The sequence below is a fragment of the Schistocerca gregaria genome, chromosome 5 (genome assembly GCF_023897955.1).
Source record: "Schistocerca gregaria isolate iqSchGreg1 chromosome 5, iqSchGreg1.2, whole genome shotgun sequence".
Taxonomy (NCBI): Eukaryota; Metazoa; Arthropoda; class Insecta; order Orthoptera; family Acrididae; genus Schistocerca; species Schistocerca gregaria.
In genome coordinates this window covers 64839196-64859269 of record NC_064924.1, presented here as the reverse complement: position 1 = coordinate 64859269, position 20074 = coordinate 64839196, and the positions used below count along the sequence as shown (strand labels likewise).

Here is a 20074-nt window from a genome sequence, read left to right as displayed (position 1 = left end):
ATACTGTAAGCCTTCAGACACCGTTGTTGGTGATCTTTTAAACAATTTAAGCAGAGGCTGAAATCAAACCGGAGACTCAGGACATTTTGATTAGCAGTCAAAGACGTTCCTCTTAGGCCATGGTGACACACATTATAATAACAGAAGGCAATATGAAAGTTAACATAACAATCTCTATTTTTTCTGTGTTGTTGGCTCATGAAGGCATTCTCCATACATAAACAGTAACAATTCCACTGACTCATTTATCATCAGAACCAGAATGTGGTTATGTTTTCCACTTCAAAAATGAAATATACCAATTTTGCAAGTACTCACCTATTCACAACCTCCATCGAATGCAATGACATTTCCATATTAACAAGGACACTGAAATATTCTGTGATTTGGCTTGACTGCATCAGCTTTAGTAGAACTTCTATAGCTATTAATGGATTACTTTCGACCAGATCTGGAAGCTATGAAAAGTCATTAGGTTTATGTTACTTGAATTATATGCAACATTAACATGCCTGTACAGACAATTATCGACTAATGTGAATATCTTTTATCAGTGTAATGTTTCCTTTGTCCATATACAAATTTCAATTAATTTTATAAATCAAGAACTTTATTTTGTTGGAAAATTAAAACAAGTGAGATTATGTTTTGGAACATGATGCAGAGATTCTTTTAATCAGATTATTACTAACTAGAGACATGATGAAATTACATAAAGTTCTAGAGTAATCAAGTTCATCATTGGTAAGATGCTAATTTTCCATTCTTTTGCAAATTGCATGAGAAAGTAAAAGCACAGTCCACATTCTCCTAAAAAATAAAAGAAAGAAATCATAACTTTTAAGTGTTCCTATATCTAGTATCATTCTGCATTCAGTAACAAAAACCACACCACCACTACCACCACCACCACCACCACCACCACCACCAACAACAACAACAACTATACCTACAATGAATGAGCCTTTACCAGCTTGTCTCACATTCAATGCAGTGTCTAAAGCCAACAATGAAAGCCTATCATGCTGATACTATCAGTACTGACTCGAATGTTAGAATGTGGTACTACTGAAGTGAAAGAAGTCTCAGCATCAGAGTGGTAAATAAATGTTTGAAATCAGTAACACAATATTTATTGATAGTTGTTCCTAACTGAACTAATAAATAAACATCTTCTCCAGCCTTTTTGTAAAACTGTTTGTATTTCCACTGAAAGTAAGTAAATGAGAATTTAGGTAACATTTCCATTACAAACAAATGGCCATGATCCTTACTAAATGACAATTACAGACTTTCATGATAATGTAGTTGAAAACAAATGGGGATAGTGGCATACAGTAACTTAGACACCTTAATGAGTTGTTAGAAGTTTTATGAGCTAACTGCTTTAATATCACACACGGATGTATGATTACCTACAGGCACATCTCTGGAAGCAGCTACAGTACCTTGTTTAACTACCAACTTCCATTTAAAATGAGTATGTCTAATGACATAGTGTTTGGTGCTAAATTGCAATATACTCTCACTGATTAAGCTCTACAACATAAAACACATAATTCTGAACATAAAACACATAATTCTGCTGTTGCTTTATATCAAAATTTGAATTCTTAGCACAGTTCCTCACTCTCACATTTGTGAATGGGAAACTTGCTTGTCCTGTACAACTTCCGATTAGAGAAAGTTTTAGAACAGTGGTAGCAATATCAGAACTGTTTTCCATCAGTAACTGTGATTGTGTAAAAGGCATGGAACACAATCAAGTGCAAGTTAAAATGAAAATTAATATATCTTAGAAAAAAATAATATTACAATATCACTGCAGCTACATTAGTACCACATCAACCAAAAATGAATCACAAATTTAAACCTGTTATTTAGGGTTCAAAACTGTTAATAAATTTTTGTTTTGTTTTACACAACAGAAACAAAAAATCACCAATTTGCAAACTAGTCTTAGTGAAAGAAAAGTGCATTTGTAATTATAAATATAACTATCTAACAAAAGTGATGGTAAAACATTATGATTACAGCACCCAGAAACTTCTTTTAGGCACCAAAATGTGACATCCATAAAATCCACTGAACAGTACTACTGGTTCATAGTGCCCAATGGGCACAATATTTTGGCGACCAGACATGTTGCCATCATTTGCAGCGCGGATGAACTGACCTCTGAGGGGTGCACGCCTGAGTTGCATCCCCTTCCCTCAAGGGGCGGTCTGTAGGCAGTCTGCACCCAAGGGTACGCATTGTTGGTTGAAGAGGCGATTGCACTGGTGTCTGTGGCTGACAACGCCTGCTGAGGCATAGATTTAGGCACTCTCTCTGCCCTGGCCGCCTGTTCACTACGTTTGTTGATTACCTACTTAATTAGACCCAGTGGTGGTTCTCGAGCATTGGGGAGGCTATAGCCACAGCCCCGGCTGATGAGATTGCTCATTCAATGGCCATCAAAATATGCACCAGGGACAAAGTCATCAACCAGGATTGTGGCTAAAGTCTGGAAAGGGAAAACATCCAATTCAACTTCGTATTTTAAGGAGAAAAAAAGCACACCTGCAAGATATCAGCCCCAGCTATAGATTCTGTGTGAAAATTTGGACCATAATTCTCACAGTATGCAGTTACAATTGTCTGAATGTACAGCTTTAAAGGAGCATGCTCACTAGGTGTTTTGTCACTCACTCTGCCACACTGAGGCCCCTTAATGACCGAGTGCAAAGTACTGCACAGTGGAGCAAGTGAGAGGTTTGTCTGCATGTCAGTGAACCAGGAACAATACTGAATGACGGGCAAATTGCAGCATTTAAACATTAAAGAATGGAAGCTCCTGAAAGTCATGCGACAATTCAACTAATTTTTATACAATACAAATGAAATTGTATGTGGCTTTTTTGGGCTGTTATTATACCTTTCAATCTTGATACACAGATAGACAACTTCATAAATGAAGACATGCTAGATGCAGGCCAAAAGGGTGGACTAATGTTCGATGCTTCTTAACCAGAGGACAATGATGACAATGACAGTGAGGCTGTCCTTTCATTAGTCACATCTGTCGAACAGCTTTTGTATAATGGGGCAGGGTGTCAAAATGAGGAAATAAGTGAGGGTGAAGCCTGCTTTGGAGGTGTAATATCATCCAATACCACTGTGCCCCTGTCTGTAACAGGGGAGTATATTATTGGAAATGTGGAAATGAGGGAAATCTGCCTTTCAGGACTGTCAAGAGGAATTTTAAATTATTAAACAAAAAAAGGGACCTGGACTTTTGGAGTAAACATATTGAAAACCAGGGTACGCAACAACAGAAATTTTCAAAGGTCAACACAATCTGTCCACCTAAATTTAATATTGCACACAGGAAGAAGATGATGATCCATGAGGTTAATACACAGCAGTGAGACATTCAAGCCACAATGGAGGTGGGACTAAAAAGGGGGAGTAGAAAGGTTTAAAGCATCTGCTGTGTAGGTGAATGTTTTCAAGAAGAAACATGGCATTGTGTCACAGGAAATAACTGATCTTATTACAACTTGGTAACAAGAGAGCCATATTTACTGCATGTGAAGAGTTTATCACTGGCGACAGATCTCTAATGGAAATTGTCAGCAGGCAGAATGTGTACAATAGCAATTTAAGTGGGTTTAATTTATAAATTATATCTGGCCAAACTCTTGCCAAAAAAGGAATGAAAGATGTTGACACAGTCATGTGGTTCATCAGTAACAAGACACAAAGCTGCACCATAATGATAACAGTATATGCAGATGGACACTCGTTATCACCTCTGCTTGTGATTTTAATGCAGCCAACTGGGAAATTTGTGTAGCGAGTTAAACAAAGTTTGTTTCTTGAAGACAATATTTTAGCAGTTGCCTCATCTTCTGGAAAGTCAATGAGCAGCATTTACAGGTGTAGTGAAAGAAAGTGTATGCTAAAATCGTACAAGATGGCACCAGAACAGTTTAATCATGGACTCATTTTCCAGCTACAAAAGCTTGTAACTGGACAGAAGAAACTGCAGTTTTTGTACTGGCAATACCAAGAGGTGAAACTTGATACTGTCAGTCATTTGATGTATTTGGCTTATGCAAATTCAAGGGTCTTGCCTGCATGTTTACCAAATCGGCATGACTTCTGGCTGTCAATGCGTACTTTGGCTAATGTAATAACACCCTTCAAATGCAATTTGTTCTTTACCAGCAGGTATGTGCACTAGTGTTTCAGCTGGTCATCCAGTATGCTTGGTATTGGAAGTGGTTACACCAGTGATTGGACAGATCACGTTGATCATCCAGTGGAATATTATTTTGACATTAGTAACACTCTTCATTCATTGTGTCAAAGTGTGCTTTTCTGACCTGTAGCTTGTGATAGAGATATCTTTGCTCTGAACATTTAATATTGTGATTCACAAATGAAGGTTAAAAGAATGATATTAATGTTTCATTAAATAGTGGCATAGTGGAAATAAATTATATTCTTAGGATTGTAAAGATTACACTGTTAAAGTACACTTGCAGGAGTAATGCTATTCTTCCATGTGACTAGCAGGATTAAATTCATTAACTTCATTTCATAATAATTCAGCTGCTTATGTTTATTGAAAAATCATTAAAATAATATAGAACATATACGTGTGTGAGTTGACATACATATTATGTAACCATAGCCTTCTTAAAATATGAGGTCAAGTTAGTGATGTTCCGTTGTCAATAAGGTTTGGGAACCAGCACTAGGTCTAACTAAGATGCCGCTATGCACTAAACAAACAGAATGAGCTGACGGACACGATGGATAGATTGCCTATATCCATGTTACCACTGCTGGAATAACCGCCAGATGTTGCTGAATACGAATGCCAATGCAGTTGCCTCTTTGGCCACCAGTGTGCGCCCTCAGGTGTCAACTGTGTATGGAGACTCATGAGGAGAGGGGATATAAGTTAGCTGTGCATCCCCAGAAGGTCAGCTGATATGTCTGACTGTCAAAATATTGTGCCCGTTGGACACTATGAAACAGCAGTACAACCATTAACTGTTCCATCAGCTAATATGCCAGGAGTAATAGAAGAATTACAACCATAAAACTGTCAACATAGAAGATATTCAATGAACGCCATCACACAAAACAAATCAGAATGGATATAGACAATGAGGAAATATAGCCTTTACAGTATGAGTACCCTTCTCTTTAGCTGTTATGACAAAAGGCAGTTACACACAAAGTTTTCATAATTTACGAAATAAAAGCAACAATACAAATTAAAAACAAGGACGACTGCATGCTGTTTTCCTTTATTTTGCATCAGTACATGCACAATAAAATTTTTATTTTATATTTCATATTTTTCATGAAATTTAATATGAAGCAATTTTTTACTTTGTTTTTATATGATAGAGGACCAAAACATCAAGTTTCCTTTTGCCTTGTTACGAGTATTTTGCAGCACTGCTAACAAATATACTGAACAATTAACTTTAATTTGTATTAACACGAAACAGGCACAGCAGGTAATGGGAAATGCAAGACTAACACAGTAATTTACCAACGAATTCTATGAAATACATACGAAAAGTTCAGTACAATCGAAAGGGGATTAATGAGGGAAATTACAACACTGGTTGGACTTTAATCCATAGGAGTAAGTAGATACTCATGAACTCATGATTAAATAGAAATTCTGTTTGCAGGTATTATAAAACAGTGGTTTGACATGTAATCAAATGACACTACGAGTGCAATCACATTAACATTTAGTCTTCTATAAATGTGCCCAATAAAAACCTTTTGTATCTGTGAGTCCATGTTGTTCTTTGTATCTGTATGATAATAAAAATGGGAACTATATTATTTTATACAATGTGGTTCAGCAATATCAATTCCATTCATTCATTTTAACATCATAGATATACAAGATAATTAAAAGAGACATCTGGGCTTCAGGAATGTTTCTGGCTATATCTACATCTACAGCCATACTCTGCAAATCACTGTGAAGTGCACTGAGGGAGGAAGCTTCCAATTGTAATATGCAACAATAAAAACAAGAACTATAAGAGCTACTACAGTTGAAGGTTTTCAAATAAAAGCAGACACAACTGTGTGCTACTATTTTATTTATTTACTGTAAAAATTTATTCTAATACAGCTGTTGAATTTTTCTTTTCAACATTGATTTCTTGAACAATGATAATGTCAGATTGAAAGATCTGATCAGTTGGTACAGGAGGGTAATAGAATCAACAAGATGATACCCCAGCCACAATAATTTCTAATTATTCAAAAAGGGTCTTTTACATGAGTAGCCCAAGTATAAAGTGATACTGGAATTGAACTTCTTGCAAAAGTAATAGGTATACTTTAAAAGTGTGACTACTTTGATTCTTCAAAATAAAAAAAGGCACTGAGCAAATTTAAGCTGTAACTGTCATTTCTTCTATCCTTCATGCTTTATTTTCTAGCAACGCTGAGGCAAATCACAACTGAAGACTGAATTTAATTTGTTATACATCAAAGCAAGTCGTATTGTCATTTCTGTTTATCTGTATAAAGATTTCTGATATTTCTGTTGTGACTATATCAAACTTATAACAACTTGAGAATAACTTCCATGCTAGAAGTGGAACAAATAACTGAAATTGTTGCACATGTTTTCTAACTGATAAAGACATACTTAGAAGGGAAAAATCTCTTTTTCACAGATGTCTCAGACACATATTTTATCAAGACATTTTTCCATATTCCTTATGTGATATGGATGCATAGAAAAATTAAATGGGGACAAGCTCACCAGGTTTTGAAGTACAGGGTTATAACTAACTGTCGCTGTGAACCTTTCATAAATACATGGTGATTATTATGGAATGGACATTTGTGCAAATAAACATTTTTTTGCTTATATATAAAAAATTGTAACTAAGACAGGAAGTCCTGAAACTGCACACTTCAATTGCATATGAAATTCTATTCCACATAAAAATACATATTTTTGTAATATTTTATGTAAATAAATATTTTAAGTAATTTTCCTAAAAATAAACAATTTATCGTTTTTCTTTGTTATAATTTTTAAATTGAATAAAAATCTTATACACTATCATACTATGAGAATACAATTTCAATCAACTTCATTTGTAAGCATACTGCATATTGAGTGAGGTCTACTACACATGTTGCCTTGCTAGCTTACAGATGGTTGCAGCAATATATTATGCAAATATCTTAGAAAAATTTAAAACACTGATTGATGAACTAAATAAGGATGACGCTTCTTCAGAACTTGCTCAACGACAGTCCACTAAAAAATGAATTGCCTTATAAATCGGCAAATCTGAGTTACTTGTTTCTATCAAAAAATTAGAAGAATCAACCAGCTTGTTAACTGATACAGTTAATGAAGTGCAGTGTACTTCATACTATGTGTAAAATTGCCAGTGTTTTGGAAGGGATAGTAGACATTGGTGAAATTGTCAATGAGTGTGCCAGTGACATTCCTTCGATGAAATATGCAAGACTATCATCATGTGCTGTTAAAAGGTCGTTCTCCCAGTATAGTGCATTGTTTCAAGACAGTGACATTAGTTTGTGGTGGAGAACTTTGGGAAAGATTTTGTGGTTCACTGCAACAGTGAGTTGTTTCAATCCATCACAGCAACACTGTGATTGCTGACTCATTTTTTAACGTAAGTATTTACAGTTATGTAATACTGAAAAAATCTTTTTGCATTTTTATGCATATTTTAATTTTTCCTGCATAAATATGAAATATTTAAAATTTTTAACACTTAAAACCCATTCCCCAGTGATCATAACAGCTCTAGTTTCAAAATGCTGTAAATAAAAACCAGTGAGTGTACAGGCAACAGGACCCACAAGGACCCATCATCTTGAAAAAGTACACCCCTACAATAAACAATGCTGTCCACCCACACCACACAATTATCTTTGCACAAAGTAGCAGTACTGGATGATGTGTGAGTGGATTTTCTGTAGCCCATACCCTGCAGTTATGTGTACTGATATGTCCTTACAGATGGAAATTGGCTTTGTCTGTACACGGAATGTTCCACAGCCATTCACTGTCCAGTTCCATGTAAGCAACAAATTCTAGAACAAATGTTTGACTTAATTCTGTATGGATAGCAATGCAGGATGTTTTGTAGAATTTTAAGCACTGTGCTCCCATGCATGTCCAAAGTTCAGGCAGTTCCCATGAACTGCATGTTTGCACCTTACCGTCTGCCCCCATCATGTAGTGCTGTGGCCACATCTTTCTATCACAATGCACTTCCAAATAATCTGCCTTTTCGAATTTCATAATGGTCAAATGTTTGTTATATTTATTTTGTTTATCATAACATTCCCCCCTTCATCAATAATATTCAGTTCAAATTTGACATAAGTTTGAGCAGTTTTCTTCTTTTTTTTTTTTTTTTTAAACAGTTTTTTTGAAAGTGGAACCTAATTATAATTATCCTGTATGTACTTTGCTGCTACAATCTGGTTTGTTTTGCCACAAAATGATATTCAACATTAGAAATTTGGGTGAGGCCAGGAGGCGTGTTTGGACAGACAGCAGCTTGCAAAAAGCAGGAAATCTACACAAAGCCCTGTGCGTGAAACAAAATTTTAATTGTTACTTTTGATGTGATTCAAATATTCATTCAACTTATGGGGGACAATTTCCTGAATTTATATTATCAAACAAATGGAAAATCCAGGATGGAATGTAACAGTTTTAGAGAAGGAAAGTTGCTACTCACCATATAACAGAGATGCTGAGTCGCGATAGGCACAACAAAAAGATTCACATAATTATAACTTTCAGCCATCTATTACACACAGACTCTGCAGGTGTGTGTGTGTGTGTGTGTGTGTGTGTGTGTGTGTGTGTGTGTGTGTGTGTGTGTTGCTGACAAAGGCCTTAATGGCCGAAAGCTATAATTATGTGAATCTTTTTGTTGTGCCTATCACGATTCAGCATCTCCGCTATACGATGACTAGCAACTTTCCCTGTCAAATATTGTTGAATTTACATTATGTAACTTTTAAGTTATGCGATTTGTAAAACAGCAAGTTGCGACATATGCAGAAGGGTTAGGAGTGTATTACTTCAGAAACACAATGACAAATGTCTGCACTGTATTCCACATTAGACTAGATGCACACATGTCATAATCTGCACTATTTATTTTCTGGTACCTGTTTCCACAATGCAAATGACAATATTTCTCCTTTCATGTCTATATTTTTATTTTGGAAACAAGGAGAAGAAATGACACTGTAAATAAACTAACAAATTGTGGAAGGTTCTTTACTGGAGAAGCTCTTTCCCAATGGCAATTAACGAAAGACCAATGTCTCAGTTTTACTAAGGAAGGAGGATGATGTAGGGGAACTACATGAAGCTAAATAAGGACTGAAAGATTAGAATTTAAACTCAAGCTATCTGATCAGAAGTCTAATATCCAACACTTATTTGATCTGTTCAGCACTTAGGAAAAAAAAAGAGTCCTTTTGTCCATAAAACTAAATACTCATTTTCTACTGCTCAGCAATTTTATGGTTAAAAAAGTGTTTCTTGAATTGACATCATTACAGAATCAATGCCACTGATGTATCATGTGGACTAAACATATCATTGTAATTAAATATAAAATTCAGATCATTTTTGATTGTTAAAATAATACTTCCACTTTTTTATATATATTTTTTATTGTTTATATTTACAGTGGTGGTCTTCAGCTGTCCTCTCTTTGGTTTGGTTTAGTTTAGTTTCAGTTTTTGTATGAATCATTGGCTCATATTAATGGAAAATCGCTATGATGTATCATAAGTCTTAAAAACAAGATACATTTTCTCTGTGAAAATAAGGTGACATGCTGGGCATTTAAACAGCACTTTTCTTTAAAAAAATAATCTTAATCCACAATATATAATACAACCTAACCACATACCGACACTTTCTATTCAGAAATTCATTTACGGAGTAGGAGTCGTCAATCAGTAATGATTTACATTTATTTTTAAATCTTTCATCATCTCTGGCAGCAACTTTAATTTACTAGGTAAGTGATGAAATACTTCTATGGCTGAACACTTAGTTCCTTCCTGTAAAAGAGTAAGGTTTAATTGTCAGTGGCAGAGGTGTAACTTATTCCAAAATAAAATCTCTCTAATCATTTTGATATTCCGCATGAGAGGTTTTGTCTCTTTGGTATCTTGTTCATATACTGTACTCTCCACAGGATTTTTCTGAAAAATTAGTTTTAGGGCTTTTACTTTGACTTTTATTTAAGATTTTGCTGTTACATCAAGACCGCACATTGTATCCCTTTAGCTTACTCTTAATTTTGGGTCAGGCAGGAGAAGAGGGTAGGGGAGAGGGGGGGGGGGGGTGGAGGTGGAGGATGCAGAGGTCTATACAGAAGCATAGTGGCTGACTTGTAACAATACTAATGATGAGTCTCAGTTGCTTCATGTGTGTTCACACTTTTTAAGTTTTATATCTTTGTTTGTATTGTTTTCACTATAGCTCAGGGTGTTGTGCAGCTCCATTTCAATAGCACAATAGCATATCCTTTTACAGATTTAGCTACATGGAATCTTGTTGCTTGAAAGGGGAGGGGGGGGTGGAATAATGAAGTTTCTACCAACAAAGTCCCATTTCTCAAATAGTTGAATCTTTTTAAAAGTGACAGCAATCACTTCACCACCTTTCTGGATGTAGAAAGCATCCACTTTTTCAATGCTACCTTCTCGTCTTCTTACCTCTAAAACTATGAAAACCATACTGAAAGTTAAAACAAACCCACTGCTAAAATTCTAGGTCCAAAAAGGTACAAAACAGATTGCAGGAACATAATCTACAAAATTTACACCATACTGTCACATCATTGGCATCTATTATGCGACCACAGGCAGTACTTTCAAAATGATCAACATCAATGGCTCTAAGCACTATGAGACTTAACTTCCTCATCAGTCCTCTAGAACGTAGAACTACTTCAACCTAACTAACCTAAGGACATCACACACATCCATGGCCGAGGCAGGATTCGAACCTGTGACCGTAGCGGTTGCTCGGTTCCAGACTGTAGGGCCTAGAACCACTCGGCCACCCCAGCCGGCAATCAACATCAATGTTTCATTTCAACAGCATGATGTCATTGAATTCTTTGTTAGAGAGAGTAAATTCATCTCAGATTTCAGTGTCTATAGAGATGTCAGCATGGGTGTCAGCAGTGTTACATGATGGGTGAAATCTTTCAAAGATGGAAACACCAATCTCCAAGATGAGCCTTGTAGGTCACCCTCAAACTGCCTCCACAGAATGCAACAAGGAGAAAACTGATGAGTTCATTAGAGAAATCAGGTATGTCACAAAGAATGAAATCACTGCATAACTTGCAGCAGGACACACTGCAGTGCAAGAAAGGATTCAAAGCTTAGATTATCAAGTTTGTGACCAGTGGGTCCCACATTTATTAATCACACACCTCAGTGATGAACCATCACCCAAAACCTTCTTCAGAGATTTCAGAATAAAGGCAAATATTTTTTGGTAAGTATTGTGATGCAATGAAAGCTAGTTCCATCATTGAGCACCTGAAACTATGTGTCACAGTATGGAATTTCACCACCTGGATTCACTAGGAAGAGAGTGAATAAAATGCCATCAGCCACTTAGTCGCATTTCTGACTGATTTCCTCGGACCTGGAAAACCACAAATACTTCCTGTTACATCCAGACACTATTGAAACTCCATCGTGTACTACATGATTAACATCCTGAGCAGATAATCTCGCACAGGATAATGCATGTTCTCACACTGCTTGTTTCAATGTGGAGAAGATTAGGACATTGGGGTGGAAACTCTTCCAAATCGACCCTACAGCTACGACTTGGCACACTGACTACCATCTTTTTAGTTCTTTTCAGGAACAAATGCAACGTCAATGGTATGTGATGTTTTAGGATGTTCAACTTCTTAAGGAAGCTGGACTGGAGTTCTATTGCAATGTTATTTGCACACCAAGACAACGCACCAGAGCATTGGGCAAATGTAATGTTGCAGCTTGTTTGTGACTACAAGTATGAAGGTATCTTAGTGATTTTTGATGGTTTTCAAAGATGAAATACACTTTCTACGGTTGCACACTGACTAGTCATGATGCTATTGGATCAGTGATTTTCCGGTGGCCAAACAAGATTACCACAGAAGAATCTCCAGTGGCCATTGAATCAAGCCATTAACTTTATGAAAAATGTGTATGGCTGCAGGAAGATTATGTGAAGAAGTGACACACATTCCCCAGTTTTTGTGGGATTAGTTTGCAAGAAAAGAAATCAGAGGTATTATGTTCGAGGTGTGGCTTTTAAATAATACAATTGATGTTTTCACAGAGTAAGTATGTATGCACCACCAAGATGAGCAACTAATAGATTTCGTGAAGCATGAGGATTTCTCTGCCAAATGTGGGATTCCTGATGATTGTAGACAAATAAGTAAGGCTGTGGCCTTTGTTTTGTGGATCTGCTGTTATTTTATTTTGCTAGAAAAATGATGAGTGTAACAGAGCAATGAACTGTCATGAAGTTTCACATGAAACTTGGAAAAACTGCTGCTGAAAGCTATCTATTACTAAAAGAAGCATATGGTGAAGACCGTTAATCATATACACGAGTTTGAGTGGTCAAGTGTTTCAAAGATGGTCTTAAAAGTTGTTGAAAATTACTCACACTTGGGACGCACTTCAATACCAAAAATGGATGAAAATATCGAAAATGTAATTAATTTGATTATCAATGGCCTAATCTGATTTTCAATGGCCTTGCTGCATTGGCAACACCGGTTCCCATCAGATCACTGAAGTTAAGCACTGTCAGGTTGGTCTAGCACTTCGATGGGTGACCATCTGGTCTGCCGAGCACTGTCGGCAAGTGGGGTGCACTCAGCCCTTGTGAGGCAAACTGAGGAGCTACTTGATTGAGAATAGTGGCTCCGGTCTCGGAAATTGACATATGGCCGGGAGAGTGGTGCGCTGACCACATGCCTCTCCATATGAACATCCAGCAACGGCGGCTGGTCGGTACAGGTGGGCCTTCATGGCCTCTTCGGGATGAGTTTAGTTTAAGTAATCTGATTTGACCTGACATTGGCAATGTATTTAATTGATTGCTGAAACTGTAGGAATTGACAACGAATGTGTAAGGCAAATTTTACATAACCCATTTAACATGAGAAAATTGTGTGCGAAACTGGTGCTGAAAATTCTCATGACCGAACAAAAAACAGCTTGTGAAAACGTTTTGTACAGACACTTCCATTACCATTGAAAATGATCCTAATTTCTTGGAAAGAGTGATAACATGACCCAAATCTTGTTTTTTCACTTATGATACACAAGCTAAGTACCAACTCATGCACTCAGAGAGAGAAAAGGAGCTTGAATGACCAAATCATATTCAAAGGAATAACGGTTTCTTTTTAATACATATTCATGAAATTGTGTGTAACTTTACAACATTGAGGTTCTCACTCAGTTCCATGAGAAAATAATAAAAAAGTAGGACACCAATTGTGAACACAACATGGGTTCAGCATCAAGACAATGCACCAGCTCATACTGCATTGTCTGTTAAGAGACTTCTAGTAAAGTACAGCATCCCAGTATTGGCCCACCCACCTTATTTGCCTGAACTAGCACCATGTGCTTATCTGTTCCCAAGGTTAAACCTGCATTAAAAGGAACAAGATTCCAGTTCGTTGAAGCAGTAAAAGAAAAAGTAGACCATGTCATACAAGAGCTCACAGAGGAAGACTTCCAGCACTGTTTCCAGCAAAGAAAAATTTGCATGACGCATTGTACGAATACAAGAGGGGAGTTACTGAGGGTACAATAAATAATATGAAGGTTTTTAAAATTTAAAATGTTTTACAGCAATAGACCTGTTACTTTATAGCCACACATCATAACTTTCATGCAACTCGTATTGTTCCCTTTGGATGCTGACATCCAGCCATTCACATGTGTACTGATTTGTTATGAATTATGCCTGGAGAATCTGAAGCATCACACTTCCACAGCTGCTTCAATACCCACTCCATTTCAACTCCCCACCCCAGCCTCATCTCACCTTAACTGCAGACGTGTTACCTACTCCTGCAGCACATCTTTCCATACCATAATCATTTTGATCTAAATATCAACATGTGCTCACCTTCGTTCCAATCATCCTCATCCCCCCTCCTCACCTTACTTATTTCCACTTCTTTGCCCTCTTTTCATTCCATTGTACTCTGCTCTCACCATTTCCACTGATGACTTAGACTAACGGTGGCCATGGCCAGTTTTTCCATGGAGGTTGAGTTTTCATACCATCACAATTGGTCTCTAAGTTGCTCAGGTTAAATATGAACAGAGGGAATTTCAAACAGCTAGCCTCCATAGTCTATCAGCTAATTTTTCATCACTAAAAATCATTGTGGACTTAAAAAAATTACTAATTAATAGTGTTATGACAAATATTTTACGAGGATCACAAAGTAAATGGAACTTTGATGTATCTGATCTACCCATACTGATTCCTCTGGACTTCACTGTCCTCTCCCCCCTAATACAATTTTATCGACACAGTAATATAGTTTTGCTCATGTAAAAACTAAATCTGTAGCAGCTTGACAAGCTGCATTCAACTTCAAATGACAGAGTGAGTGGAGTGGATCCTGAAGAATAGTGGCCTCTTAGGTACAACACACTGGATGCCAATGGAATGTCATATTATAAAAGCGCACACTCCATTTTAATTATGATTGGTTCATACTAGACTGGAGGTCAACCTGCTCACACACTCCAGTACATAACGATGAAAGTGAGATTATGCAGGACCATCCATTGGACGATATTTTCAGTATTAAAGAATCAGTAGTGTTACCAGTTGCATTTATTTATAGCCAAAGAAAAATATATAAACCATCTTCTTGGCAAAGCTAATATGGTAAATACTACATACTGCAAGAAATATAAAAGTGGGAAAAGAAGTATACAAACATTGTAATATCCACATTCATTTTCCAAAGAAAAAAGTGTATATAGAAAACAGCAATATCTAGAATGCAATGCATATCACCATATTGCCTTACCTTGTGAATTATTTTTTTTTTAATTTGTTGAGATAACATTAAAAAAGTAATACATAAATAAGAAACTTAGAATAAAAAAGTAGCCAAGTGGGAGTAGTAGGTCTTGCACGCTAAGGATTCCATACAAACAATTATGTATATAGATAGTTCATCCATCCCAGCAATCAAGAATCTTAACAATTTTTGCCTGTTACCTATACCAATACCGGCAACATATCGGTCCTGAGAATTCCAAGAACATACCAAAATCTTTATAATAGTTCTTGAGACTCACTCAGACATACAAAAAGAAGCAAGCAAAGGAACTTAAGTTTATGTATGAAGAGAGACAGAAGATTTGATGGAATATTTTCATTTTCTTACTAAAACATGACTAAAACTTACATTTTATGTTTGCATGAAGTAATATTTTTCTATTACACTTGCAACCAATGATAAATACACTGTAAGTTCTAATGGCAAAAAGATATTTTTGTGACCCAATTACAATTTAACAATTTTCAGACTCTGTACTGTGAAACCTAGCTTTTTGCCACATTTCATGAGTCAGAATGTATCCTACAGGTATAGATGAGTGAGTTTGTATCAAAATGTGACTTAAATAGCCATTTTTTGATTGCATTGACTTAGAAGCTTCAATGTTTTACTCTGCCAAGGGACCATAGACTTTAGAATGTGAAAAATTTGAAGTTGATACCTACTTATTCCTGAGAATAAAGGTTCTTAATAGACGAACAAAGCGATCGTATAAGGGTTCTGTTTTTACCATGCAAGGTTTGCAATCCTAAAAACTATATTTTTCTTGCTCAAAGGAGCCCAGTGTTCCACTACCAAACTAATTGACATAAAAAGCAACTTTTAAGTATGACTATGTTCCCATTAATGCACTGACTATGCTTTTCTTACTGTCTATGTAGCATAAAATCTAAATAACATTTTGTTTCTTTTCCAGCAGAACAATCTCAGGAAAAATAATAACTCTTCACAAAGATATTTCAATGTGTCACATAAAGAGCACATGCAATAAATAATGAGCATAATCCTAAAAATAAAGAATGTTTTGACCTGATGAGTTGCACAATTCTCTGCTCACCCACACCACGTGTCACTGACTTCCCTAAATGTTGATACCGGCATGGCACTAACAGCACGCCCGAAGTATTATTTACTATTTATTTGTGAGATTTTAAAAGGTGTAACAAAAGTAACAATTCTTCCAAGTGTGAGGCTCGTACTGTAATATGGTTCCTGAATGCAAAAGAAGTTTGCTCTATCATAACTTACAGACATGACACAGAAATTTATGGAAATGAGATTAGTGAAGCTTCAGTTCCAAAATGGTGTATCACATTTAATGGTGTCCGCATTCATAGCTGAATGGTCAGCGTGACGGACTGCCATCCTAAGGGGCCCGGCTTCGATTCACGGCTGGATCGGAGATTTTCTCTGCTATGGGACTGGGTGTTGTGTTGTCTTCATCATCATTTCATCCCCATCCAGCGCACAGGTTGCCCAATGTGGCACCGAATGTAGTAATACCTGCAGCACGGCGGCTGGACCTGCCCTGTAAGGGGCCTCCCGGCCAATGACACCAAACGCTCATTTCATTTCCATGTTTAATGGAAGACAAATGAATATTCAGTTACAACTGCTCATCACTTGTACCTGACTAACTCCAACCAAGAACTGAGGAAAAAAAATTCAAAAGGATAGAAATTTCATTATTAATGGATTAGCTAGTACTTTCATGAAATTTCCTCATCAGTTCTTCACCAAATTCTTATTGGTGATCTGGACTGTAGAAGAGTTTGTGCGAGGTGGGTTCCTTGACTTTTTGACAGACGAACATACAAAACAAAAGAATGAAAGCTGCGCTGACTTTTCTCACTCAGTACAAGGAAGGAGAGCAGTTTTTAGACCATACTGTTACTGGTGACAAAATCTGGGTTTTGCATAATATAACCATATTGCCAGTCAATGGAATGTAATCATTCACAATCCTTAACAAAACAAAATGCCAACCAAACTGAAGCACCACAAAGGTTATGGCCAAAGTATTTTGAGACTGAAAGTGCTTGCTAGTCACTGACATTATGCCTAGACAAGAGAGCACAAATACAGCGGCCTAATGTCAGACCTTTTACCATATATACTGTGCCGTTCAAAACAAATGGCATGGATTGTTGTCTAATGGTGTTACACTACTTCACGGCAATGCCCATCTGCATTTTGGTACACTGATGAAAGTTTTTTTTTTAGTTTAAATGGGATGTTTTTGAACATCTGCCTTATAGCTTGGACTGTTACCATCTTTTTCCAAATTTCAAAGAATTTTTTGGTTGCAAAGCACTATGTAAATGACAATGAACTTAAAGAGAATGTTAGTGACAGGTTCGGTGACTTCATATCAACTGAGTATGTGGAAAGGATACAAAATCTGATAGCCTGCTATGACAAATGTTTAAATTTGAATGGTGATTACACAGAAAAATAACCAAGCTATCAAAATAGATTGTAATTTAAGTTTTGTTTCCTAATCTTGAATAAAAATGACTGGAGGTATGAAAGTTCTCTACTTTTAGAATGACCCTGATGATATTGTAGATAACAAAAGCACACACTCCATTATTATAATCCAAGTAAGCAGCATGAGAATACGTTACATTCAGACAATACTGCTTCATTATGTCAGATAGTCTTATGATGCTACTGTCCCATCAAAACCAGAGCATTTTTCTAGTAAATCCTTGATGTAATATGAAATTTTCTGCAGCTTTCCATTATGATGGAGTTGGTGTAAATGCTGTCATTTGAAATAGGTTATGGAATGGTTTGACACAAAATTCAATAAAATGATGAAACATCCACCATGACTCAACCTTTATTTTGCATATGTGCCCACTTATGTTTCATTTACGGGCTCATGCATATCAATCTGAAACAGAATATGACACTTTCTGCATTATAAGGGTGTTGTTGTTGTTGCTGTTGTCTTCATTCCAAAGACTGGTTTGATTCAGCTCTCCATGCTATTCTATTTCGTTCAAGCTTCTTCATCTCCAGATAACTACTTGGATAAACTAGTACAAGGGTACTGTACTACTATAATTGTAGCAAACTGAAATTTTTGCAAAGTTTTAATGTGTCAAATTGGGGAAATAAGGACCATTGTGTCTTTGATCCTCGACTGCTGACAGTTGGTTCCACTTCCCAATTTGAGTGTGATTTGTGCTGAAATGTTAAGGATTCCGACTTTCCAGAATATCTTCCCACCAGACTACATAACTCCATTCTGAATGGTAGACAAGGACAAAAAACCTATATGGAAATTACTTTGTCTTCTATTGTAATTGCATAAATCAACTGTTCAGCTGAAAATCATTTTTTTATCAGCAACAAAAACCATTATGGAGGAAATGTATTAGGGAATGCAAGCATTCCTAGATTATTAATTAGGGTTCAGCAAACTGTATGTTATCAATATTCTTACTGCTTGCTTTAGCTGGCTACTACAGAAGATAATTCCTGAAGACAACACGTATTGAAAAAATGCAAAATAAACCAACACTCTTGTCATGCAAACAACACAGCAAGAGATATTTCTAATAGTAAAATATGCTGAACTGAGCTGCTTGATAAATTTATTTATGTGTTGACTCCATTTTAACTTGTTATTTAACTGGATCCCAAGGAATTTTACACAATCTGTATCATTCTGTGTGTGACCATGAATGTCTGGTGCTAACTTGTCATTATTAATTGTTTGACATTGCATACAATCAGTTTTTGTAAGCTTAAGACTTAAACTCTGAACCACTTTTACGCTTGTTGACCTATCAGAAGTAAAATTTCTGGTGAAAATTAAAAGACTGTGGCAGAATTTACAGCCCATGGCCACCTTCATTTTGGCACAACAAATTATTTTAGGTAGAACTGCTGGCAGTAGTGGATTTCTTGAAACAGTATAATTTTCTCTATCTACTCATCTATTTCAAGGTGGAATAAGAACAGGAGCCAACAGAATTAAATAAGGAACATCACTAAACAAAATGGCGTAATAGATTAAGGAATATGAAATAAAGAGGTCAGACAGACTAAATGATGTCATCTGAATAATGGTAGCAAAATGCAAAATGGGAAAATAAACAGTGTTACTGACAAATTAATATTTATTCATTTTGGTTTATACGGACGACGATAGTTGAGATTGTGCACAATGCCTGATCCTTATAATGTATACAAGAAGAAAACCATGCAATATTAAACGCAAAATAATCTAGAGACACAGCTAATTATTATAATACACAGATCTTATCATTTTGTATATATTACACATTGAACTGTATATTACACATTGAACTGGGCAAATGCTACAAAACAACTACAAATAATGTCAAAGACAGTAATTCCCATCCTCTCTTGCTCTTACACTTTTCGCACCATTTCTGGTTCTGGCACTTTGTGGGAACTATATCAAGAGTTTATCACTACCATTCAGTCATTATCATCTATGTATGAATCACATGTAAAAAACATAATATTTCTGACTAGTCCAGTAATTCAATTGCATACAGCGCTGAACAAAAGTACACTGATGACTATATACAGTGATAGGTATAAAAGGTATTAAAAAAGAGCATAAAAGAGCAGCAATAAAATTCCCCAATTCATGGACAAATATCAAGCTATAAATAGGTGAATCCAGCCATTATTATGCTTTAAAAATAGTTTTTTTACAATAACTAAATGTTTAACAGTATAAAAGAATGTAATAATATTTGCAACTGTACATTTAAAAAGAAGGACTATGCAGATTAAAATGATGTCTGTAACACACACTAGTAAATAATTAAAAATATGGATAACAGTTCACAAAAATTTTGACGAGGAACACACTGTAGGAAGATTATAAAATT

The 20074-nt window shown here is 36.1% G+C and overlaps 1 protein-coding gene across 1 annotated transcript in view; it reads right to left on the bottom strand.

Moving 5' to 3' along the window:
- Positions 1 to 20074, bottom strand: part of LOC126271876 (CCR4-NOT transcription complex subunit 11-like) — an 80492-nt gene that overhangs the window by 27431 nt on the left and 32987 nt on the right. Inside the window, exon 8 of the mRNA XM_049974227.1 lies at positions 319 to 458. Coding sequence (XP_049830184.1) covers positions 319 to 458 — 140 coding nt within the window. The remainder of the gene's footprint in view (positions 1 to 318; positions 459 to 20074) is intronic.